The following is a 26,478-nucleotide window of genomic DNA, read 5'->3' on the forward strand; positions in this document are numbered from 1 at the left end:
AAGAGTTGATGCTACATATGGTCAAGTCTGAGAAATAAAGATGGCACCTAACCTAAAAGAATTCACACCTGCCTGTCTACTTAAACTAATTTTCCATTAATGTACAGTAATATATTGGGTGGAGGGGGGGTTCTGTATCAGAGGACTGAGGTAGGTACCCTATGGCACTATTAGTGTCATTGAATGCAAAACCAGGCTTAAACAAAAGCAGATGTTATTGGTACAATGCAGGGAAGAACATCACCTTAATCCCTGTCACACAGAGACAGTAACAAGAGACAGCCACAAACCCATAATCAGCAGTTTCCAACACAGTCCTCATGGCACACCAATACTCCAGGTTTGTTAATAACCCTTCTGGACCAGAATTTGGAAATGCCTAAATCAGGTACTTTTGGTGTGCCTTGAGGAGTGAGTTCTGAACCACAGTATTAGAGGTACCGATACAGTGATTGCCACAGATAGCTTAAAATGATCATAGTATCTGTCAGTTTAATTTGTTTTTTTTCCCCTTTGAACATAAAAAATTAGCCGGTTATAAAAGGCAAGCTAAAGATTTTTCTCCCCACATTTCTTAAATCATTGTTTCTCTCATTAGCCAACAATATATCTAAATGTTATTCCATACTAAACACACACACACACACACTTCCTTTGATGTACGGTAGTTTACAGAATTTTGTATATTGATTAATAAATATTGTATTTTTATGTCCAGTATATTTTAGATACAGTTACACTGGAAATGACTTATAAATAAATTAGCAACTGCCACTGTAATATAGAAATCACCAGAGAAAAAAATGGTTTATATAGGATATAATGTTTTTAGAAGTATGGATGAATGGATGCTTACACTGGACTTAAAGTTGGTTTAAGTGGATGACAAATGCAGTGAGCACTGTAGACAAATAATGGTAGAAAAAGTTCTACAAATGGAGAATATGGTTGGCAGGAAGAATTAAATCGTCTTTTGGAGCTATTAAATAGTTTACCTTTTAAATCGGGATGGTATCTGAGGAATGGATAATTACTGTTTATTCAACAAATTGATGCACACAACATTTTGCAGAAACCATTTTGAAAGTAATATCTGAAAGACTGCTGAAATCCTTAGCAATTATTTTAACAAGTCAGTATACACTGATAGCAAAGGACTAATTTGTTTTGCATGTAGCTAGATGTTGACTAGTAGATACAGAAAGTGTGCAAATGTATATATGTAATGAATAACAATCAGGGCACTTCTGAGCCAAAAAATAGAAGTATTTCATGACAAAAAATAAAGGTGAAAAAGTAGACACATAGATCGGTAAAAACGTCTGCCATCTTGCTATATGTATCCAGTGAGCGACTGATCACCTCAGAAGGAATCCCAGACAGAAGCAGTGCTGCTGTAAGGACTGTTGTCTTCATCTTTTTATCCCCCTGAAAAAAAACAACAACAATTATAGGATTTTTAATGTGGCATTAAACTATATGCAGAGTTGGAAAAGCATACCTCCAAACATCGGGATGACAGTGTAGGCCTGATAGGGGAAAAGCCCCTAAAAGGGCAGGTACTGCTGTAATGCTCTTTACAGTGTCCAGGTGCCTGTGCACAGCTTGAGCATGCTGAATGATGCACTTGCACTCTACTGCCTAAGTGTAGCGTTACTTACCTTATCCAGGGTCCGGCCGCGGTCCTCTCTTCGAGCCGCGCGCGGTCCTGCTGCTGCACGAGCCGCGCGCGGCTCATCCGACGGCTGCAACAGGAAGGCGGGCAGTGACCGCGAGAAGCGGTCACGTGTCCCGCCTGAATCTAAGAGCGCACCGCGGGTCTCGGGCGCGCTCTTAAAGAAACAGTGGGAGCCTAAATTGGCAAAAGGCTCCCATTGGCCCCTGTCATGCCACACTCCCCATACACTTACCTTTTGGGGGTGTGGATATGACAGGAGCCAATCACATTAATTTAGAAGGTACTTATACTCACTTTTTTCCCTTAGTCCTTGCCCTATCGTGGTTTCTGTTGCAGTTCCCTTTAGCGCTTGTTGTGTTCAGTTGTGTTCCTTCGTATTGACCTTGGCTTTGTTTCTGACTACATTATCTCTTTTTCCTTATCTGTTCTGTTTGCCGGCTTGCTGTTTACTGTGTACCAGACCCCGGCTAGTCCTAGTTTACGATGTCTCTTTGTGCCCTTGACCTCGGATCGTTCCTGACTGTCTCCTCTCATATACGTGGAGTCCGGCCATTCTAAGGTCCGGTAGACGTATCTCTCCTCTGTGTTGTCTTTTGTTGAGTTGAATCCTGCGAGTTGGGGAATATTTTCGTTACACTATGGACATAGTCCACAGCAGCAATACACTAGGGAACAAAATTGGGACTGTTGGACCTGGAAACAGGCACAGCATAGCTCCATGGAAAGAGAACCGACTGGAAAAAATATTTAAATGTTTTTTTTAAATCCGGTTTATTTTTTCCCTCTGTCCCAGCGTCTGTCTGCTCATTTTCCTGAATAACAATGGCTACAAATAGGTAAAACTATCTCTATGCAATCTACATTGTCTGCACACAGATTATCCTCTGCAGTTGTGCACAGTGCTTTCTATTTGAAACCATTGCTGTAATAGAATGGTTACATTATTCCCATAAATGCCCAACATGGAAAATTGCAGGTGGCCTGCAGGGACTGTATCCCTCTGCATTCTCTTAATCGTCAGTTATTTCTTCATATTTATTTTCCACCTCTAGTAAATCGTATATATCCCGTCTCTCTTTGCACGTCAGATACTTAGCATAATTTGAAAAGGCACTTTGATTCTAGTTTTTAATTTCAGTACTAAATGATGTTCAAGAGAAATACCAGAGAAAATGCAGTGTTTACATTACAGCCACTGGCCACTCCTCATACGGCTACTAGAGGTGCTTCCTGGGGCATTGCTGCACACTGTGCAGCACTGCACTTCAGTGTTTCCACCTTCTGCATGGAGACACTGAACTTTCCGTATAGAGATGCACTGATTCAATGCATCTCTATGAGGAGATGGTGATTGGCCAGGGCTGTGTTTGGCATGTGCTGGCTCTGCCCCTGATCTACCTCCTTGACATTCTCAGCCAATCCAATACTTTACTATGTGAAAGCATTGTGATTGGCCCAGAACATAACTTCTGATGATTTCAGCCAAGCAAGTAGGTCAGGGGCAGAGCCAGGAGCAGCAGACTAGAATTAAGCTAAGATGTTATATTTAGGCAGGTAAGGAAGGGGGTGGAGGTGTTGTTAACAATATGGGGTCAGGAATACACGTTCGTGTTCCTGACCCTATAGTGCTCCTTTAAAGTTTTGGATACACTTTAAAAAATGGTTTAATATTTTGAAAACTTTTTTTTTTTGGTGTGTATAACTGTTTATTGGTTTTCAGAATAAAAGAAAAAAGGGGGGGGGGAAGAGGTATATTTATACATTGTTGCATTCTGAGGTACATGCGTGTATGCACCTAGGCTCGTGCTTAAGTAGATTTCATAGCATTATACATCAACAGGCTGACAACACACCCAAAGTATTTATTCAATAATTGCCATATGAACCAAGTTCAAAGTATATGGTGAGTTGGGCTCCTGGCTGAAGACCCACTGGATTTGTACATTCACGTGTTCTGCAACTAGCATTTGCTATATGTACAGGTCACAGTTTTGTCGTCCCATGCCCCTCCCGGTACATTGTGTTTAAGTGGGCTAGACACAGCTGTTGGAGTCGGTCCCCCGAGGGCCCACCCCAAAATAGGGGAGCTTGGTTCTGGAGGTAGGTCGTTAGACACCGCTCCATTCCGAGTGTTGATCCCATCTCTCCCATGCTTCCACCCAGAACTTGGTGGGTGGTAGTGCCCTACGTGCAATTATTTCATAGCGTTTTGTTGTGTCAATTTGGTTAATGCATTGCTGAATTGTAGGGGGAGTGGTTTGTAGCAAATGTCAGATAATTGAGGTTAATGCTGCTATTATAATGTGGTATATTAGATACAGTAGATGTTTGGAGATTTTTTCCGGGAATACCAATATAAAAATTTCTGGTGTGTCTGGTAAGTCTACTCCTGTACTTGTGTGGATCAGCTTAGCAGTATCCGCCCAGTACTGGGCTAAATGTGGACACGACCTCCAGATGTGTAGCATTGATCCTGTGTGTACATGGCACCTCCAGCAGGAGTCTAACTTGCTTGGGTCTAGATATTTTAGCCTGCTGGGAACCATATACCACCTGTATAGTATTTTTCTTTCTCTGTATGAGAGCTATTTAGGGTAAGATGTTTGTGAGCTATGAATATCGCTCTCTTTTGATGTATAGTAAATTCCCCTTTTAAATCTTTTTCCCCATTTTTGTATATATGGGTTGTGTTTTTCAGTCCGGCAGTTACAGTCAGGTCCATAAATATTGGGACATCGACACAATTCTAATATTTTTGGCTCTATACACCACCACAATGGATTTGAAATGAAATGAACAAGATGTGCTTTAACTGCAGACTTTCAGCTTTAATTTGAGGGCATTTACATCCAAATCAGGTGAACGGCCAACTCTACAACCCGAAAATCAAAGACGCAAGACGGCAACTCAGACACCGGCCAGACCAAATATCCACAGCGTTCTGAGCCTACTACCAGACCCTATATAATCTCCGTCAAGAAGCCCCGGGAGCTCCACGGACGAACATAATTGAAAACATCAGGGACTACCTGGACAACGCGAACGTGCCAGAAATAGGTGACATAGACAGAGAGGCATTACAGGCACCCATAACACCAGAGGAAAAAGCGTTTGCCATCAAGAGAGCAAAAACAGGCAGAGCACCAGGACCAGACGGCCTCCCCCTCCAGTATTACACAACGTTCACACAAGATACGAAACCGAAACTCCTGATGGCACTTTATTCCATCCAAGATGGGGCCACACGATGGCCCAATCCAATTCGCCCAACATCACCCTACTCCCGAAGGAGGGGAAAGACCCAACACTGTGCCCCAGCTATCGCCCGATATCCGTGCTAAACACGGACCTTAAACTCCTGGCGAGTTTTCTCGCGACCCGACTGGCGCCACTGCTACCTGCATCAATCCACCCAGACCAAAGGGGATTCATCCCAGGCAGGGAAGTGAGGGACAACACCATCAGAGCCCTGAACATCATAGCCCACGCCAAAACACAAAGGACACCGGTAGTACTCCTGTCAACAGATGCGGAAAAAGCGTTAGACAGAGTGGACTGGGAACTGATGTTCGAAACCCTACGACAATTTGGCGTAGGGGCAAAATAGCTCACCTGGGTGACGGCGCTATACACAAACCAGACAGCACGGATCAGGATCAACGGCGCACTATCGGATCCGTTCCAGATCCACAACGGAACCAGGCAAGGCTGCCCACTCTCACCCTTGCTGTTTGCACAGAGACTGGAGCCCTTCCTCAACAAGATCCAATGGAATAAAGATATACAAGGAATGGGGATCGGAAACTCGCACCATAAAATCCTGGCATACGCAGATGATCTTTTGTTCGTGGTTACGAACCCAGAGACCTCCCTCCGGGCAATACAGACAGAATTCTAACTATATGGCCGACTTTCGAACCTCCAAATCAATCACTCGAAGTCGGAGATCCTGAACCTGAACGTCAACCATGCATTAAGAAAAACGATCCAGAGACAACACCCATACCGTTGGTGCGACCACCGAATGAGATACCTAGGGGTCTGGCAACAACTGTGGTGGATGACCGAAGAATTATTTCCCTGGTGAAGAAAACACCCTTCACAACAGTTGGCCAGATCAAGAACACTCTCCAGGAGGTAGGTGCATGTGTGTCAAAGTCAACAATCAAGAGAAGACTTCACCAGAGTGAATACAGAGGGTTCACCACAAGATGTAAACCACTGGAGAGCCTCAAAAACAGGAAGGCCAGATTAGAGTTTGCCAAACATCTAAAAAAAAGCCTTCACAGTTCTGGAACAACATCCTATGGACAGATGAGACCAAGATCAACTTGTACCAGAGTGACGGGAAGAGAAGAGTATGGAGAAGGAAAGGAACTGCTCATGATCCAAAGCATACTACCTCATCAGTGAAGCATGGTGGTGGTAGTGTCATGGCGTGGGCATGTATGGCTGCCAATGGAACTGGTTCTCTTGTATTTATTGATGATGTGACTGCTGACAAAAGCAGCAGGATGAATTCTGAAGTGTTTCGGGCAATATTATCTGCTCATATTCAGCCAAATGCTTCAGAACTCATTGGACGGCGCTTCACAGTGCAGATGGACAATGACCCGAAGCATACTGCAAAAGTAACCAAAGAGTTTTTTTAAGGGAAAGAAGTGGAATGTTATGCAATGGCCAAGTCAATCACCTGACTTGAATCCGATTGAGCATGCATTTCACTTGATGAAGACAAAACTGAAGGGAAAATGCCCCAAGAACAAGCAGGAACTGAAGACAATTGCAGTAGAGGCCTGGCAGAGCATCACCAGGGATGAAACCCAGTGTCTGGTGATGTCTATGCGTTCCAGACTTCAGGCTGTAATTGACTGCAAAGGATTTGCAACCATGTATTAAAAAGTGAAAGTTTGATTTATGACTGTTAATCTGTCCCATTACTTTTGGTCCATTAAAAAGTGGGAAGCACATATACAAACCACAGAATGTCCCCTATCGTGCATTGTATGACTTGTGGCAACAGGGTACCTGACACTAGTACCAGGTCAATTGTAGAATGTGATTTGTGGACTGCTGAGTAATATGTGAAATCTGCGCCACTGGGTTGGAAGGTTCGCCATGCGTCATGGAGCCCATATTCTGCAAGCAATTTGGTGATAGTTTTGCTTTAGTTTGCCGTGGAGATTTGCGCGGTATTGTTGCGTCTATTCTAGAGTCCAGCTCATGATTAAAATCACCGCAGACAATCACGGAGGTGTTCTGTGTCTGAGTAAACTTTGCGAGTACCCTATGTAAGAAGTTACGCGTGCCCGGTCTTCCACATCCATGAGTTTCGTCTCCATCTCCTCTACCTTCTACTCCAGCGTTTGGACATGATCTGCCATGTCATTGTGGGCAGAGGCAAATAGATCCATTTTGGATTCCATATGCGTGGTGCGCCAACCCAAATCTTGAATATCTTTCCTGAGGTCGGCTACTGATTCTTGCCACGAGGATATCAATTTGGTTGATAGATCGTCGAGGGCTTGTTGGAGGTAAGCTGCTGTGAGTTGCGTGCAGGATTCCTGGCGTTGAGGGGTAGAGTTTGGACTGACAGTCCCGTCCCTGATTCCCCGCCGTCATCTTGCCCAGCGGACCTCATGTTTGGAGTATTCTGTGCCGGTTTTTGATTTAAAAAAAATAAATTCAGTTTCTCAGCCCAGGCGCTGCTTCTTTTTTTTTGCCTTGGGTTGCGACATGGCCAGATCCTGCACTGCACCTCCTTATTCTCTGGCCCTGATATTCTAAATTGGCGCTTATTTCGGAGCCATAGTGCCGGAGCGAGAATCTATGCTTCCATTCTGCTCGGCGGTTAGCCACGCCCCTAACCTTTTAATATTTTGATAGTTTCAGATATATTGATATTTTATATATGATGTCTTTTTTGATATTTTATCATTTTGGAAAAAAAAAGTAAATGTTTATCCAAAATTATTGAATTGAGTCCTACATCAGAGGAATTATTTGAAGAATGTCACAGTTTACACTCTGAAGTATTTTCTTATATCTGCTTTGCTACCACCAATTGTAAACACTGGTGGTTTATCTCCTCAAAGAAGCACTGTGGCAACTCTGTACTTTAATGGAACACTACAGGGTTAGGAACACAAACGTCTCTACGGAGAATGTTTAGCATCTCAGGACTTCCTGGGTCAGAGCTGGGCGCTGTGCAGCACTGACCTATGAAGCACCTCTAGTGGCCATCCGAGGAGTGGCCCCTGGAGGTGTCCCTAGGCTGTAATGTAAACACTGCATAATAAACTGTAATGTTAACCACATATAGCACTTGTGGGAGAAGAAGGAAAAAAATTGTATCTTAACTTTTTCTTTAAGTGAAATAATCTTACCTTTGGAAAGTACTTTGACAATCCCATGAAAGCAAGTTGTAAAGTAAGGAATGGAGCAAATATTGACTGCAAATGAAAAATAGATGTATAAACATAAGTACAATTTGGACACTCTTCAAGAACAAACATCCATTCTGGGATTTGAACAATACATTTCAAATTCTAAGCAGAGCAGAAGATTTTGAAAATAGCTTATAATGTTTATATACATTTTATTATCATCATCGTCATCATCCCTGATATTTTTTATTTTCTGGTGCATCTGTGATTCAGGCCTTGGTACTCTTGTCATCATGACTATCTCCTGAAATGTATTAAGTGTTTCTATTTTTCTCATTAAACTCCCCATGTCCCACCACCCCACCTTATAAATTAAATCTAAATTTGGCTAACAAATGAATAGACTGGGAGAGAAAAAAAAAACATTTAAAATAGGTCTTTAACCACACTTCTCAGTTAAATCTTTGGCAAAGACTCTATTCTGTTGATTTGACCAAAAAAGGTGGTCCCTTCTGTTCTTCCAAGAATTGCAAAAGTAGCATATGTGCTGCAGTTGCTATGGAAACTCCAGAGCAGACACTGTCAGCACTAGCTAGGGCCAATAGGAATTGAAGGGTTCCCAAGCAGAGCAAATTACATAAAAGAGAGTGGGTGGAGCGGACATGGGTGATACATGAAGAGTACAATTAACAAAGCTCAAGGCTTGGTGGCGCCCGAACAGAGGTAAGGTGGGTAACGAAATTTTACACTGAATAGATCATGTGTATGTGTGAGAATTTGTGGACAATGTACCCAAAACTTCCACAAAAATATGAAATGTCCTGGTAAATAATAATAATAATAATAATAATAATAATACCAGGTTTAGAGAATAATGCATAAAGACTCTGAATTTATTTATGTATTCATCTTATAAGTACCCATTCTATTTAATAGAATGTCTACAACATTAGGTGGTAAAAAATAATTGGGATCAGTATCATATGAGCAAAACTATATATCTGATTGGTATATTCTAGTACTGATGGTGATCATGGCTAATCTACAATCTAATATTTAATTACAAATGTATATATGCACAAGTAACAGTTTACTGACCAATGTATTAAAACATACACTAGGTATAGAGCTAAATTTTGCCAATATTTATGTCATAAAATGTAAGCACACCAACTGCGTGTAGTAAAATCTCTAGGTATTACTAAAAGTACACAAATTCAGGCATAAAAATAAACACATTCAAGCGTCCCCTATCCCCTCAAAAGATCAATAATCACTTACCAAGAACTTGCATACAAACATTCTGACTGCCACAGCAAGAAGTGCACTTCCAATCAGTCTAAAAATGCGGAAAGAGTCCAACTCCTCCACTCCATTACCATTTTCTTGATTCGTCTTCTCACCATTTAGCTGGTTCCTAAGTTTCATGGCCTCATCAAACTTTGACAAATATTGGTTTATGCCTTTTGGGGTGGAGTCAGATGTCACATCTCCACTGCTCTTCCAGAGTCCATTGTTGTCTTTCCGGAATTCTGAATTCTGGCTGAAATCTGTCCTTTCTCCTGAGTAGGACTCCCTCCCATCTCCACTGCCATAAAGGTGTTCAGTTGATATGCTTGTGTCGCCAGAAAGAATGACACCCCTTTTAGACAGGGCTGATGAAAGGGGCAATGAATCTGGTTTGTCAATTCTTTCTATGCGCAATTCATCTAGAGTACAGAATTAAAACAATAAGTGATAGTCACAAAGCAGCTTCCTTTAAAACATATTTGTTTTGTAAAATACATGTTAGGAGATAAACAAGGGTTTCTCCAGTTCGGTGACATGAAGAGGAAAAAAAGAGAGAATCCCAAAATACATTAACAACTGGCTACACAATGTCATCGTCCCTCTCCAGAGACAGTGTAGCTAGTCAATGTGTCAAGACAAGCATTTTTGTGTATATCTAGATAGCCTCTGCATAAATGTTTGCTTACAAATGCCAAACTAGTAAACTCAAAATTTCACTTTGAAATTTGCACTTGCACAGGCATGTTATGGCCTTGATTAATATTAATTAATACTTTCAACATAATAAAAAAATAAAAAAAATAAATTTTATATATATATATATATATATATATATATATATATATATATATATATATATATATATTTTGTGTTAAGGGCTCATGATAGTACAGAAGAAACAAACACTGATAAGTGTAGGATGGTATTAAAAGAGCAAGTCGGTTGTGGTGTGCCGGAACCGACGATGAGGTAGGCCTGTAAATAAAGAGGGCAAAAGTAGAAAATCAAATTTATTACATACCAGCAATATACATACTTTTAACCAGACATGTCTTGAAAGGCATTTCTTACTTCTTGTACCGGGTTAGGTATGTATCTAGAGTAAGCAGATGATTTCCAGCGCCCTAGTGACTTGATAACATGTACTGGAATGTTTGCACTGGATGCTGTGGAGGCCGCTCCTATTCGGAAGGAGTGGACCGAATAGTTAGCTGATTTGAGGCCCAGCTGTGTAAGTAAAGACCTGACGTGTGTCATAAAGGTGGTGGTAGTGAGTACCGAGCCTTGTAGACGGAAAAGTGGTTGAGATGGTGGTGCGTTGATATGCTGGGTATATGAGTCCAGTAGTTTGACGGGGCACCACCTGTTGTGAGTAGGATAGTATTTAACCTCTACTGGAGGTGCATGTTGATTGGTTTTGGAGTGAGGCAGAGTCAAGATATAATAGTCCATGTGTTTTGTTAAGTGTGAATGAAGTAGGATGTGAGTGGACTGTGTTCTGTTGATGGCGGTAAATTCTCTTGGTCTCAAAAACCCATAAAAAGCTACGTATATAGCGGTTTTAATGACGAGATTTGTGATGTTGGCAAAGGGTTTTAAATCTAGTAAGCTGGATAAGTCTTTAGAAATATGGAAGTCTATAGGTAGCCTCTGGGCCGTACGTGGGGGTTCGGATCTCTGAATACCCCTAAGGATGTTCTTAATTTGGTAGGAGGACATGAAACTTTAGTTGTTTGGTTGTAAAGTTAGCATGTGATGTTGGATGCCTGTTAGATATAGTTTGATTGTGTTGTATGATAGTTTGAGTTGAGGTGGCAAAAATAAGCAAAGCCCAACAAGGATGTCATGATGAAAGGTTGTAAGATGTTGTGTTCCGACAGGAATCTTTTAAATAAAATGAAAGCCCTGTCGTAAGTTTTCCGGGTATTGGTAGACAGTGCTAATTGGGACAATGTCCTGCTATGTTGCATGATAGCGTCTAGTCCATTACTAGATGGTGGAATAGTGGAGTGGTCGTGGCTGTGAGTGCGGCTGATGGGAGAATTTGCCGAAAAGCCTGGAAATTAAAACGAGACAAGTTGTCAGCAGCCGTGTTACATACACCTGGAACATGAACACAAAACAAGAAGAAATTATGACATGCAGCCAGCCAAGTGAGTTTTCTCAGGAATCTCATAATAGTCAGTGATTTGGATCGGCCTTTGTTTATAATGTGACAGGTTGCTTGGTTGTCTGAGTAGCAACGTACTGACGAACCTGCCCATAAATGCCCCCATGCCACGGCAGCCGCCACGATGGGATATATCTCAAACAGAGCTGAGGTAGTGGAAAAACCCTCCAGGTCCTGAACCTCTGAAGGCCAGCTGCCCCAAAGCCATTCGTTCCCGAAAATTGCTGCAAAACTTGTGGTAGACGCCGCGTCTGACCAAATGGTAGGTGAGGAGTCAGACAATTTAGGGAGGAACATACTTTTACCATTCCAGGTGGTTAAAAAGTTTCTCCACATAAGTAGGTCTGCCGTGGCTTGGGTATCCAGGGGTAACCTGTGTGCATCATGTCTAAAAAGTGGGAACATGTAAAGGAGTCGTGAGATGAAAGCACGGCCTTGAGGTATGATGCGCATGGCAAAATTCAGTGACCCAAGCAGAGACTGTAATTCTTTGTGGTTGCAAGTACCGAGTTGTATGTAGAGATTTATGTTGGTAAGAATGTTTTCTACCTTGGTGCGTGGCAGGCTAGCTTGCATGGTGGCCGAGTCTAGCATGATACCCAGGAATGTGATGAAGGTATCTGGTCCTTCAGTCTTGGTGGGGGAGACTGGGACGCCCACCTGTTTAAAAAGGCTGATGGTTTCTTTGAGGCTACTGGGAGGGGAAATATTCTCCTCAACCAGTAAGAAATCATCCAGATAATGTAGGGCATCTGGCTAATAAATTAATAAAAACCAGCATAGGGTTTCGGCGAATACGTCGAAAATGGCCGGACTACTTTTGGAACCAAAAGTTAAGCGTGAGAAAAAAAATAGTAGTTCCCGGCCCACTTAACACCATGCAGGTGCCACAGTGTAGGGTGGATAGGCAATAACTTGAAGGCATTTGTGATATCAGTCTTGCTGAGCCATGCTCCGACCCCTGCCTGCATGATAGCCATAATGGCGTGATCTATGGTGGAATATTGCAGTGAAAATTCCTCAGAGGGTATGAGGGAGTTCAGACTAGGAGTGGCAGAGGTGTGAGGTGCAGATAGATCGATGATAAGTCTCTGTTTGTGGGAAGATTTCCCCGTGACAATACCGATGGGGTTTGTCCACCATGTGGTGAAAGGAGGGGACTGGAAGGGCCCCAATAGGAAGCCCTCTGCCACTTCTTTGGCTATGAGTGTGTCCACCGCTGTAGGGTTTTGTTGTGCGGATTGTAAATTAGGACATTCCAGGATTACGGAAGGCATGTGTATGAGACCTGTGTGGAATTCTTCTGATAGACCTGAGATAATGAATTCTACCAAATGTCTAGATGGATGATGTGCCAGTAATGCCGTAAGTACAGAAATGTTTATCGACGTTAAGTATTGTTTAGGGTACATTTTATTTGGACACATAGTTTTAGCATGTGCCCTGAAACATTTTGAACATATATGGAATAAACGACATCCACTGTAATTACATGCTCCAACATTAAAATTATTACATATCTGGGACTTGCCCAGAAACTTGATCCCGTCCCAGTTTGTCTTTGGGTGTTTTTTCTGCAGAACCAGCGGAACTAGTGCCCTGAGAGGGGGTAGGTTCGTTCGCAGTGGTTGGACAGAAATTAGCCGTATGAGCCATGGAGGAGCAGTATGCACAAGCCGGCGTTCTTAGACCTGCAAAGTGTCTGCAGAAAATGACCGTATCAATCTTGCTCCAGTTTGACCTTGTTCCGTACTGGGAGAAAGCGCCAGACACTTTGGCAGAAAAGGATCTATGGTAATCATAGAAAGCTGACCCACCATATTTGTTGCCCAGGCCCACCAGCTTGTGCATATACAAGTCAAACTCCTCACATCTGTGGGGATATACAGCACATATAACATCACGATAAATGCCAACACAAATTCAGGGATAGTCGGTTTCCTATTTAATCGGGCATCCCTAGATTTGACCACCACAGAAATATCGTCATAACCGTATGTCTTATGTTCCACGACATCCCTGGAGGCAATCAGCAATGAAGCCAAGTTGATATCTTTACCTTCCAAGATATCTTTTTTGAGGTGCTCAGGTATCATATGGGCAGGGTAAACCTCTTGATCATCCGAGGTGATGGCTGGAGAAACTGATTGCAACTCCACCAGTGCTGGAGGGGTTGCAGCGGCCGGTCCAGCCATGGTAAGGGCTGTAGTGACCGATTCAAGTTTCTCCAGCCTAGAATTGACCTTGCTCATGGATGCCATGAGGGATAAGAGCATGCCATGTTAGACTGGCTAGTCCCTTCCCCAGCGTCCATGTTATCGGTTGAGGTGTGCAGTAACTTGTAGAGTTCCGCTTTCCTTGCTGTTGCAGGAAATTTGAGGTCTCCCGAGTTCGTTGGTTATGCGAGGGATCGTCCATGAACTGAAAGATGCTGGACTAGCCACCTCTCCTCCCTGTGATGGGGTGTTTGCTCTAGCCGGAGTGCCCGGTAGGGAGAAATCCTCTACCCCTTCTTGAGACATACTAAATGACAAAATATTTGGTTAGTGTATGAAAACCCAGGGGTGATACTGGCAGGCTAACTAGGCCTTCAAGGCGAATAATTAATCTAGTTTTGTGACAGGTAAGGCCCTGCTAGTTGCCAAGTGGCTATGAGAGGCTCTGTCTATGAGTTGGCGCGAGGGGTTATTGAGGCCACCTGTCGTAGTGGCAGGAATCGTAGGCCTCTCGGTGATAGTAAAAGAAAACAGGGGGAGGGAGTGACAGGTGAGGCCCTCTCTATAATATGCGAGGCGGCTAACTCACGTGTGGCCCGATGGCGATTGCCTCCGAAATGTTGAGGCAGGGTGTTTGGCCTCGCGGACCACTAAACGATAGGCAGAGATGCCAAGAAGGGAGGTACCTATTTGGGCCTATACCCCTAACTTGCCAGTACTCTATGGCCTAGGAGAATGAAACGTATGTGAACTACAACGTGAGCAGGCTTACGTACCTGGTAGTATGTATAAAGTTTTGAGATTCGACAGGTATGAAAACCTGGATAAACCTAAAAGGGTAGAAAACAAAATGTGATAGAGTGAGAATGGATCATGTGAGACCTGTGTATACTGTATAGGCTGGGATTAGGGCTTCTACCAGTATGTGTGGGAGGTGTAAAAGTCTATGAGTATGATAGTGACATGACTGCCCATGCTTGGTGACAAGCGTTACGCTGAGTCCGATACCTAGCAGCAGGGGATTTGGCCGTGTAATGTGTATATATGGAAGGTGATCAGATGATATGCATGTCACTAAACTGATCTGGGAAATGCAAGGGACTTTTAATGTGAAATGACAATATGCAGAAAATGTTGCTGTAACGTGACGTATGAATGGTTGAACCAAAACGTGTGATTCAAACCCGAAAGTCTTGTGAGACATATATGACCGTGTTCTCGTGTGTTACGTCGTCTGAGTATGTCAAGAAAAGGCCTGAGTTTGTAAATGCCATGTAAAAAACGTGATGTACATGGTTGTAAGTAAAGCATGATTACCAACCTTAGAAATAAGCCATAATCGTAGGCCAACTATTACATGAAATCTATAATGTATTAAATTAAAATCACTATGATCTAAACCAATACATAAAAGAGACAATTTTAATCAGATAGGAACTTAGTATCATATGCATAAGTATGGCAAGTATCTGATTTTTTTTTTTTTTTTGTCAATCTTTGTTTTTATTGAGGCATATGATGGTTCAGTACAGAAAATAAAGTGATGGGTTAATGCATGTAGGACATATAGTTTGCATAAGTGTACACAATAGTTGCATGTATTCCCAAGAGTAGCAGCCTCTTTTTTTTTTTTTCGAAAGTTTAACAGTAGAGTTATCCGTACAGGTTACACAGATTATATAAACACGCTGGAAAACAAATTATATAAACACGCTGGAAAACAATAAGTTGCTTCACATTTACATGGTTTCATGCTAGGTTAATTAGGCTTTGAACTTCGGGTAACAGGAGGAGGTACATTTATGCTTACAATGCAGTTTGCAATCCTATGGTACGTCTATAGGTAGGGAATAAGATTAACACGCTTTACTCACAAGTTACAGACTGAGGGTGCAGACCCAGGAGAGAATTATATAACTACTGATACATTAGTTTGCAAGGTAAGTAAATGTCGGTTATGACAGGTAATTTAGGCCGGTCTAGGGTAAATGAGCCTATACCATTATAATAGGAGAGACTAGAACCTGCTGATTTAGTTCTGTGCTGACTATATTTATCATGCTATGTTGCTAGCTTGCTTAAATCCGGTTAGGTCTCATGTTGAATGGGCCCTTGCTCTGGCACATATAAATTTAAACTTAAAATTACAACGGCATTAGAAAAAAGTGATAAAAGAAAAAGGAAAAAAGTAAGGAGACACGGGCTCTGCTTTACGTATTGTGAGGTAATGTTAGTCACAGTCAGCCAATGCCGCACGGCCGTCGTTTGCCTGGTTCCCGCTGCTCTGCTCTCCTACCCTGGTGTGTCCAGTCGCAGATTGAGGAGGGTGAGTTAATGTCAGTGTAAGTCCCAGGTAGGAGGTTGTGCTGGTCTGTAATCAGGGATTCGGCTCTCCGTGGCTTGCAAAGTTCGATGTAGGGCTGGGGTCTGTATCCCGGCAGTTTTCCCTTCTGTGTTGCTGGTGGCTTCGCTGGGCTCAGTGTTTTGTGCGCTGGAGGGGTTCTTACCACAGATGCGTGTTGCCGCGCCCTTTGAAGCTTGCGTGGGGTGGTATGGAGTTTGGCGGTCGGTCGGGAGCTAGTCGGTGGTGCCCTCCCGCTCCGGGCCCGTTGTAGAGCCGGCACCTTGCGGCCGCGGACTCGGGGGCTATGAAAGGCCGAGTCCTTCCCTTTCGGGGTAGGTCTGGAGATCCTGGGGTGGAAGGTGTGCCGCCTGCGGCGTACAGGTCTCCGCCTGTGTGGCCGGTGCTCCGGGGTTGATCCCCTGGTGGCCCTAGGCCCAGATGGGCTGGTTTGGAGTGTCTTGGGCTGTGGTTGCACGGCTTCGCCCGAGGGCAGCCTGGTCCCGCTCCGGTCTGTGCCGCCATGTAGGCCCTCCGCATCACCGCTCACTAGTAGTTGGGTTCGCTCAGCCTTATGTCGGGCCGCGATCTTAGCCCAGAAGGCGTCAAATAGTTTGTTTAGGCGGGTATCAAGGGAGTCAGGCGTGTTGGAGCTTCGTAGTGAAGGCCCCGTTTGTCCACGAGGTTGCTTGTCCGCCATTTTAGTATCATGGATTGCTTGCAAGTTTGGTGCTGTTAGTTTCTTCTGGGTTTCGCCAGTCAATGCGTGTGGGACCGGGATAACCCCCACCGGTCCAAAGGGGGGGGGGGGTAGTCGTTTGCTGCGGGTGCTGCGTGCGATTATGGGCTGGGAGAGCGGCCGCCTCTCCGTTGCCCTGCTTAGTATAGGCCCCAGTCCTCAGCTCGGTCATTCCTGCGAGTTTTCCTGGCATATAAGGTATCCCCTTGTTCGCCGGTGTCTGCAGAGTAAGAAGCGGTGAATGGGGGGCCAGTTTAGTTAAGTTTGCCCCCGATTTTAGCAAGTTATCTGCTTGAGGCCTGGGAGCTCTAGTTTCATGCGACTGCACTGCTTCCCAGTCAGGCCACGCCCCCCGGCAAGTATCTGATTTATACGAATTCATGACAGTACCTAAAATAGGTAAAACCGAATTTGCGTAAATATACAACAGAAACAGAGTTTGCCCTATGACAGATGTGAAATGAATGTGTGCATAGCTGAGCAAACTGCCGAACGCATACTTAGAATAAATAGAAAGAAAACCAGTGAAATCGTCAAAATTTGACCGACCTAGATGAGAGGTATATAACAGCCGAAAACGGAAGGCAGCATGAATGAGAGCTTCGGTACAATGAAGCGACAATGAAATTAAGTTAAATGGTGTTTAGAAACATACCGAAAGGATTATTGCGCGGACAAGTGATACCGAAATGAGAAATAAACGTATGCAATTGCTGCCTGGCCAGAAAGCCGGAAAGCGAGGACCTGTTTGAGAACGGAACGCCGTGGGACTAAGCCGGGCGTCAGACTTACGATTTTGAAGTCCCTGGGACGTTATCTACGATGAAGACCGGAGCCACGAGGAGCTGGACGGGCGGAAAACCTTGAAGAGGATTCCTGGACACAGCTACACGTGGAGAAATCGTGGGTTTCTGAAAAACCAAGATGGCGCCGTACGTGAACCGGAAGTGGATCCTCATGCAGCGCTGACCTCGAACGGTATGGAGCCAGGTAAGGGGTGTCCCTTAAGTAGGGAAGAGATGTGTCATACGCCCCTCCCACAATTACAGGCCAAAAGGCCTTAATATATATATAAAATATATAAAAATATATATTAATATGTATATAAAACAGTAAAAATATTTTTCATAATATTAAATCAATTTAAAAGTTCATCCATATAACATATTAACCCCTTAAGACCGCAGGACGTACCATGCCGTCCTTATTTGGGCGGCTCTAAACGCCGCAGGACGGCATGGTACGTCCTGGGCGGTCTTCAGCCCCACGTGGCCGGCGGCACATGGCCGCTGCAGATCGCGGTCGGGGGGCATGCCTGGCCCCCCAGGCAGCCCCCCTGTGCCTGGGGACCGCGGTCTGCAGCTTCCGATCGCAGTGACAGGCTGTCACTGCGATCGGTATTTACCATGTGTCAGCCGATTTTAAAGTCGGCTGACACATGGAGCCGGCCGCGTTTTCACTGTGCAGATCGCGGTCGGGGGACATGCCTGGCCCCCCAGGCAGTCCCCCTGCGGTCAGTGACCGCGATCTGCAGAGTCTGATCGCAGGGAGAGGCTGTCTCTGCGATCTGAATGCAGAGACAGCCTCTCCCTGCGATCTGATCGCAGTGACAGCCTGTCACTGCGATCAGAGTTACTATGTGTCAGCCTATTGGCTGACCCATAGTAACTCCAATCAGGATCCCCCTGCAGATCGCGGTGGGGGGCATGCCTGGCCACCCAGGCACTCCCCCTGTGGCCAATTACCGCGATCTGCAGGAGGTGATCACAGTGACAGCCTGTCACTGTGATCACTGATCCTGTGTGTCAGCCAGTGATGTAAAATCACTGGCTGACACTGTCTCTGCCCCTCTCCTCCCCTATTAACCCCTTAAAGTAAAAAACAATAAAAATTAAAGTTAAAAATAAAATACACTTACATCATTTATATATATATATTATATATATGATCTATATATAATATATATATATATGCACACATTTACACATACACTAAGTGTATTTTAATATTTATATATATATATATATATATATATATATATATATATATATATAATTATATATATATATATATATATATATATATATATATATTAATATCAAAATACACGTAGAAGGATATTGATTAAATATATACATAATTATATATATATATATATATATATATATATATTATAATAAAAAATATGTAAATACGTAAAAAATAAAATAAAAATAAAAATAATTAAAAATATATATGTGTGTAATTTCGTTCTAACTGTATTTTCATATTAACATATATATATATATATATATATATATATATATCAAAATACACGTAGAACAAAATATATATATATGTATATACCCAAGTATATACGTATACATCACTATATGTATAACTATATATAAATAAAAAATAATAGTAAAAAAATTATATACATATATATACATATATATATATACACACACACGTGTATATATAATAATTTTACATATATATTTATGTAATAATTTTACATAATTAGGTCCTTTTATTAATTACAATTTGCAGGACCTGCCTAACAACCCAGGCCGAAAGTATAGGGAATTTAATTTGCTAGCACTATATTTAACCCTATAACTTTCCAAGACACTATAAAACCTGTACATGGGGGGTACTGTTTTACTCGGGAGACATCGCTGAATACAAATATTTGTGTTTCAAAACCGTAAAATTTATTACAACAATGATATCGTCAGGGAAAGTGAAATTTATTGCATTTTTCGCACACAAACGGCACTTACACTGACGATATTTTTGCTGTCATACTTTTTACTGTTTTGAAACACAAATATTTGTGTTCAGCAAAGTCTCCTGAGTATAACAGTACCCCTCATGTACAGGTTTTATGGTGTTTTCAAAAGTTACAGAGTCAAATATAAGGCTTGCGTTTCAGTTTTTTCATAATGAAATTCGCCAGATTGGTTACATTGGCTTTGAGACCGTATAGTAGCCCAGAAATAAGAATTACCTCCATAATGGCATACCATTTGCAAAAGTAGACAACCCAAGGTATTGCAAATGGGGTATGTTCAGTCTTTTTTAGTAGCCACTTAGTCACAAACACTGGCCAAAATTGGCTTTCAAATTAGTTTTTTTGCATTTTTCACACACAAACAAATATTAACGTTAACTTTGGCTAGTGTTTGTGACCAAGTGGCTACTAAAAAAGACTGGACATACCCCATTTGCAATACATTGGGTTGTCTACTTTTGCAAATGGTATGCCATCATGGGGGTAATTTTCATTCCTGGGCTACCATACAGTCTCAAAGGCAACGTAACCAAACTGGCAAATTTCAATGTGAAAAAACTGAAAAGTGTAACATGCTATATTTGACCCTGTAACTTCCCAAAACACCATAAAACCTGTACATAGGGGGTACTGTTTTACACGTGAGACATCGCTGAATACAAATATGTGTATTTTATTGCAGTAAAAGCAAACAGTATTATGACATTCACAGTTAGAATGTCACATAGAACTAAGAAAATTTAAAAAAAATCATATTTTCTCTCATTTTTTTATATTTTATTCATATTACGTTATGTTCCATACCTAAATATTTGATGTTAAATGAAAGCCCTGTTTCCCCTGAACAAAATGATATATAATAAGTGTGGGTGCATTTAATATGAAAGAGGTAAATTATTGTTGAACAGACATATAGTCAAAATCTGTGGTTTGTTTACATTTTATTTGGTTCACAACTTGTACATTTGGCTGCGGTCTTAAGGGGTTAAAAAAAATATTAAAAACACTATTTAGGTGGCCATCCTCCTCAAATATCTGGAAAGGGTAGATGCAGAGGTACACTTTAGTGTTACAAATTAAGTTTTCTATTCCTAACACTATAGTGTTCCTCTAACGTTAAAAAAGGATCACTGGCCACCTATAGTCTAGCCCCCAATGAAAGTATTGCTAAGGCAGAGGTTACACACTCCTTCTAGCTATACTAGAAATGGGCTCTGTGATAAGTGGAAAGCAGTCAGCTGACAGCCCACTCTCAGCCACAAGCTGCTTCTCAGGCTAATGCTTCCTCATTAGCCCAAGCAGTGCAGAGGCGATAGGCTGCTCTGGACTCGTAAAGCATAAAAACATTTAAGTGAACTTATCATGGCTTATAAAAGTTAGGATAAATCACCCCCCAATACATTAAATGCATTATATCACAAAGATATATGTATTCAGTGTAAAATTTGGGAAAATCACTCCCCAGATCTTCCTCTGTTCCATTGCTGCCATTTCTTTGTGGGTGTTACTTGGTGTCCATGTAACACCTACCTACCTGCCCATGCTTCACCTGCTCCCTTATTTCATTTGCCCTGCCTGGGGATACTTCCCCAAGCAACTGAATCATGACAAGGTGGGAAATAAATAGAAAAAAATAATAATATTAATATCGATGTTTACTATCAAAAATGTATTGATCAGTTTTAAATTTTTTTTACAAAGCAATGTCAGTTTTCCACTTTGAGGATTAGTTCCAGTTTGAGGTTAAAAGGATAAAACAAAACAAATTTAACACATTTCTGGCACTCCTATTTGAAGACGCATAATATGAAAATAAAATTTGGAATTAAACAAACACATCCAGGGTTACTCATACTGTCTACCAACAAAGCCAACCAGATTACTTTTTATGTTTTAACCCCTTAAGAACCAAACTTCTGGAATAAAAGGGAATCATGACATGTCACACATCCTTAAGGGGTTAAAGTGCTTTCAACAAAGAGTGTCACATAGAGAATTGGCCACTTGTACTTTATCGAAGGCAAGCTTGCCAGATACTAGAAGAAAGAGGCTGCCAGTTTCTGCACTGAAGACAGGGCATCCAAATACTAAAGAAAAGAATGACAGCTATGCTTTTGAAGATTAAAGGGGTGTTCAAGATTTTTTTGCTGCAATTCTGTGATCTGTTAAAGCAAACTGTAGTTCAAGTATTTACTCAGATACATCCTCTAACATTCTGCCAATCAAATGCTTCTCACAGAAAAGCACTGAATCCTACACATTCACAGTGTTTGGAGTCATCATGTGTAATAATGCTGAATATTTTTTATGGTGTTTATATACTTAATAGGGAGGCTCCATAGACCATATAGTAATTATCTTGAATATACAGTAAGTGATTTGTGGACATGATCCAGCGTTATTTACTACAGTGAAAATTATCAGAAAGACATATATGCTTTCGACTACTCTGTCCTTGAATTTGAAAATTACTTTGCATTCCCAACAATTCTCACTTTAGTGACAACCGTGTGTATTGCATGGATGCATCCATAAATTTGTATTAGCTATTACTATGACAATGTTAGCAAAAATACATAAATAAATGGTGGCTGCTGTGGAGAAATCTTCACTATATAGACATTTATTCCATGTGGATCATTCTAGGTGAGAGGATTGGACAACTTGTCTAAGGAAAAGTGGAAGACTTCGAGATGGCCTCATCTATGTTGCAGTGAGACTCACCCATCCTCCACTGCCACTCACTGCAGAATACACTGAAGAATACACTGCCACTCACTGCAGAACACATTGCAGAACACATTGCCACTCACTGCAGAACACACTGCCACTCACTGCAGAACACACTGCCACTCACTGCAGAATACACTGAAGAATACACTGCCACTCACTGCAGAATACACTGCCACTCACTGCAGAACACATTGCAGAACACACTGCCACTCACTGCAGAACACACTGCCACTCACTGCAGAACACTCTGAAGAATACACTGCCACTCACTGCAGAACACACTGCCACTCACTGCAGAATACACTGCAGAACACACTGCCACTCACTGCAGAACACACTGCCACTCACTGCAGAACACACTGCCACTCACTGCAGAACACACTGAAGAACACACTGCCACTCACTGCAGAACACACTGAAGAACACACTGCCACTCACTGCAGAACACACTGAAGAACACACTGCCACTCACTGCAGAATACACTGAAGAACACACTGCCACTCACTGCAGAATACACTGAAGAACACACTGCCACTCACTGCAGAACACACTGAAGAACACACTGCCACTCACTGCAGAACACACTGAAGAACACACTGCCACTCACTGCAGAACACACTGCAGAATACACTGCCACTCACTGCAGAACACACTGCCACTCACTGCAGAACACACTGCCACTCACTGCAGAACACACTGCCACTCACTGCAGAACACACTGCAGAACACACTGCCACTCACTGCAGAACACACTGCCACTCACTGCAGAACACACTGCCACTCACTGCAGAACACACTGCCACTCACTGCAGAACACACTGCCACTCACTGCAGAACACACTGCCACTCACTGCAGAACACACTGCCACTCACTGCAGAACACACTGCCACTCACTGCAGAACACACTGCCACTCACTGCAGAACACACTGCCACTCACTGCAGAACACACTGCCACTCACTGCAGAACACACTGAAGAACACACTGCCACTCACTGCAGAACACACTGCCACTCACTGCAGAACACACTGCCACTCACTGCAGAACACACTGCCACTCACTGCAGAACACACTGCCACTCACTGCAGAACACACTGCCACTCACTGCAGAACACACTGCCACTCACTGCAGAACACACTGCCACTCACTGCAGAATACACTGAACACACTGCCACTCACTGCAGAACACACTGAAGAACACACTGCCACTCACTGCAGAACACACTGCAGAGCACACTGCCATCCTCCACTGCCACTCACTGCAGAACACACTGCCACTCACTGCAGAATACACTGCAGAACACATTGCCACTCACTGCAGAATACACTGAAGAATACACTACCACTCACTGCAGAACACACTGCCACTCCCTGCAGAACACACTGCCACTCACTGCAGAACACACTGCCACCCACTGCAGAACACACTGCCACTCACTGCAGAACACACTGCCACTCACTGCAGAACACACTGCCACTCACTGCAGAACACACTGAAGAACACACTGAAGAACACACTGAAGAACACACTGCCACTCACTGCAGAACACACTGCCACTCACTGCAGAACACACTGCCACTCACTGCAGAACACACTGCCACTCACTGCAGAACACACTGAAGAATACACTGCCACTCACTGCAGAACACACTGAAGAATACACTGCCACTCACTGCAGAACACACTGCCACTCACTGCAGAACACACTGCCACTCACTGCAGAACACACTGCCACTCACTGCAGAACACACTGAAGAACACACTGCCACTCACTGCAGAACACACTGCCACTCACTGCAGAACACACTGCCACTCACTGCAGAACACACTGCCACTCACTGCAGAACACACTGCCACTCACTGCAGAACACACTGAAGAACACACTGCCACTCACTGCAGAACACACTGAAGAATACACTGCCACTCACTGCAGAACACACTGCCACTCACTGCAGAACACACTGCCACTCACTGCAGAACACACTGCCACTCACTGCAGAACACACTGAAGAACACACTGCCACTCACTGCAGAACACACTGCCACTCACTGCAGAACACACTGCCACTCACTGCAGAACACACTGCCACTCACTGCAGAACACACTGCCACTCACTGCAGAACACACTGAAGAACACACTGCCACTCACTGCAGAACACACTGAAGAACACACTGCCACTCACTGCAGAACACACTGAAGAATACACTGCCACTCACTGCAGAACACACTGCCACTCACTGCAGAACACACTGCCACTCACTGCAGAACACACTGCCACTCACTGCAGAACACACTGAAGAACACACTGCCACTCACTGCAGAACACACTGCCACTCACTGCAGAACACACTGCCACTCACTGCAGAACACACTGCCACTCACTGCAGAACACACTGCCACTCACTGCAGAACACACTGAAGAACACACTGCCACTCACTGCAGAACACACTGCCACTCACTGCAGAACACACTGCCACTCACTGCAGAACACACTGCCACTCACTGAAGAACACACTGCCACTCACTGAAGAACACACTGCCACACACTGAAGAACACACTGCCACTCACTGCAGAACACACTGAAGAACACACTGCCACTCACTGCAGAACACACTGAAGAACACACTGCCACTCACTGCAGAACACACTGAAGAACACACTGCAGAGCACACTGCCACTCACTGCAGAACACACTGCAGAGCACACTGCCACTCACTGCAGAACACACTGCAGAGCACACTGCCACTCACTGCAGAACACACTGCAGAGCACACTGCCACTCACTGCAGAACACACTGCAGATCACACTGCCACTCACTGCAGAACACACTGCAGAGCACACTGCCACTCACTGCAGAACACACTGCCACTCACTGCAGAACACACTGCCACTCACTGCAGAACACACTGCCACTCACTGCAGAACACACTGCCACTCACTGCAGAACACACTGCCACTCACTGCAGAGCACACTGCCACTCACTGCCACTCACTGCAGAACACACTGCAGAGCACACTGCCACTCACTGCAGAACACACTGCAGAGCACACTGCCACTCACTGCAGAACACACTGCAGAGCACACTGCCACTCACTGCAGAACACACTGCAGAGCACACTGCCACTCACTGCAGAACACACTGCAGAGCACACTGCCACTCACTGCAGAACACACTGCAGAGCACACTGCCACTCACTGCAGAACACACTGCAGAGCACACTGCCACTCACTGCAGAACACACTGCAGAGCACACTGCCACTCACTGCAGAACACACTGCAGAGCACACTGCCACTCACTGCAGAGCACACTGCCACTCACTGCAGAGCACACTGCCACTCACTGCAGAGCACACTGCCACTCACTGCAGAACACACTGCCACTCACTGCAGAACACACTGCCACTCACTGCAGAACACACTGCCACTCACTGCAGAACACACTGCCACTCACTGCAGAACACACTGCCACTCACTGCAGAACACACTGCAGAGCACACTGCCACTCACTGCAGAACACTGCAGAGCACACTGCCACTCACTGCAGAACACACTGCAGAGCACACTGCTACTCACTGCAGAACATACTGCAGAGCACACTGCCACTCACTGCAGAACACACTGCCACTCACTGCAGAACACACTGCAGAGCACACTGCCACTCACTGCAGAACACACTGAAGAATACACTGCCACTCACTGCAGAACACACTGCCACTCACTGCAGAGCACACTGCCACTCACTGCAGAGCACACTGCCACTCACTGCAGAGCACACTGCCACTCACTGCAGAACAAACTGCCACTCACTGCAGAACAAACTGCCAGGCACTGTCCGCCTTCACATGTCTCACCGATGGCTGCTGGCTTGTGAATGCCCATTATCCGGTTCATCCTGTCTTCTGAGTTAGTCATCAGTTTTCTCCGCCGGATCTCGGCTCTTCTCTGGGAGGCGGTCATCGCCATGTCGCCTGCAGCCTCTCCTGAGATATCCGGGGTGTCCATACCATCCACTGCTCGTATCTTTCTGGGGGAACCTAGTCTGCACAAACCATCAACACAATGACCACCTTTCCACAGCGGCTGTCAGATAGGTGGCGGCACGCTGAAATGACGTCATCGCGAAAGCGCCCTGCCCTAA

At 43.8% G+C, this 26,478-nt stretch overlaps 1 protein-coding gene across 1 annotated transcript; it reads right to left on the reverse strand.

Moving 5' to 3' along the window:
• Nucleotides 1-301: 301 nt before the first annotated feature.
• On the reverse strand, nucleotides 302-26,478 carry CAMLG (calcium modulating ligand). Its single transcript, XM_063447468.1, has 4 exons — nucleotides 26,192-26,478; nucleotides 9,346-9,773; nucleotides 8,065-8,130; nucleotides 302-1,428 (listed from the first exon to the last, which is right to left on the reverse strand). The coding sequence occupies exons 1-4, from the start codon at nucleotides 26,340-26,342 to the stop codon at nucleotides 1,237-1,239; spliced, it is 837 nt and encodes a 278-aa protein (XP_063303538.1). The 5' UTR covers nucleotides 26,343-26,478; the 3' UTR covers nucleotides 302-1,236.

The sequence above is a fragment of the Pelobates fuscus genome, chromosome 3 (assembly GCF_036172605.1).
Source record: "Pelobates fuscus isolate aPelFus1 chromosome 3, aPelFus1.pri, whole genome shotgun sequence".
Taxonomy (NCBI): domain Eukaryota; kingdom Metazoa; phylum Chordata; class Amphibia; order Anura; family Pelobatidae; genus Pelobates; species Pelobates fuscus.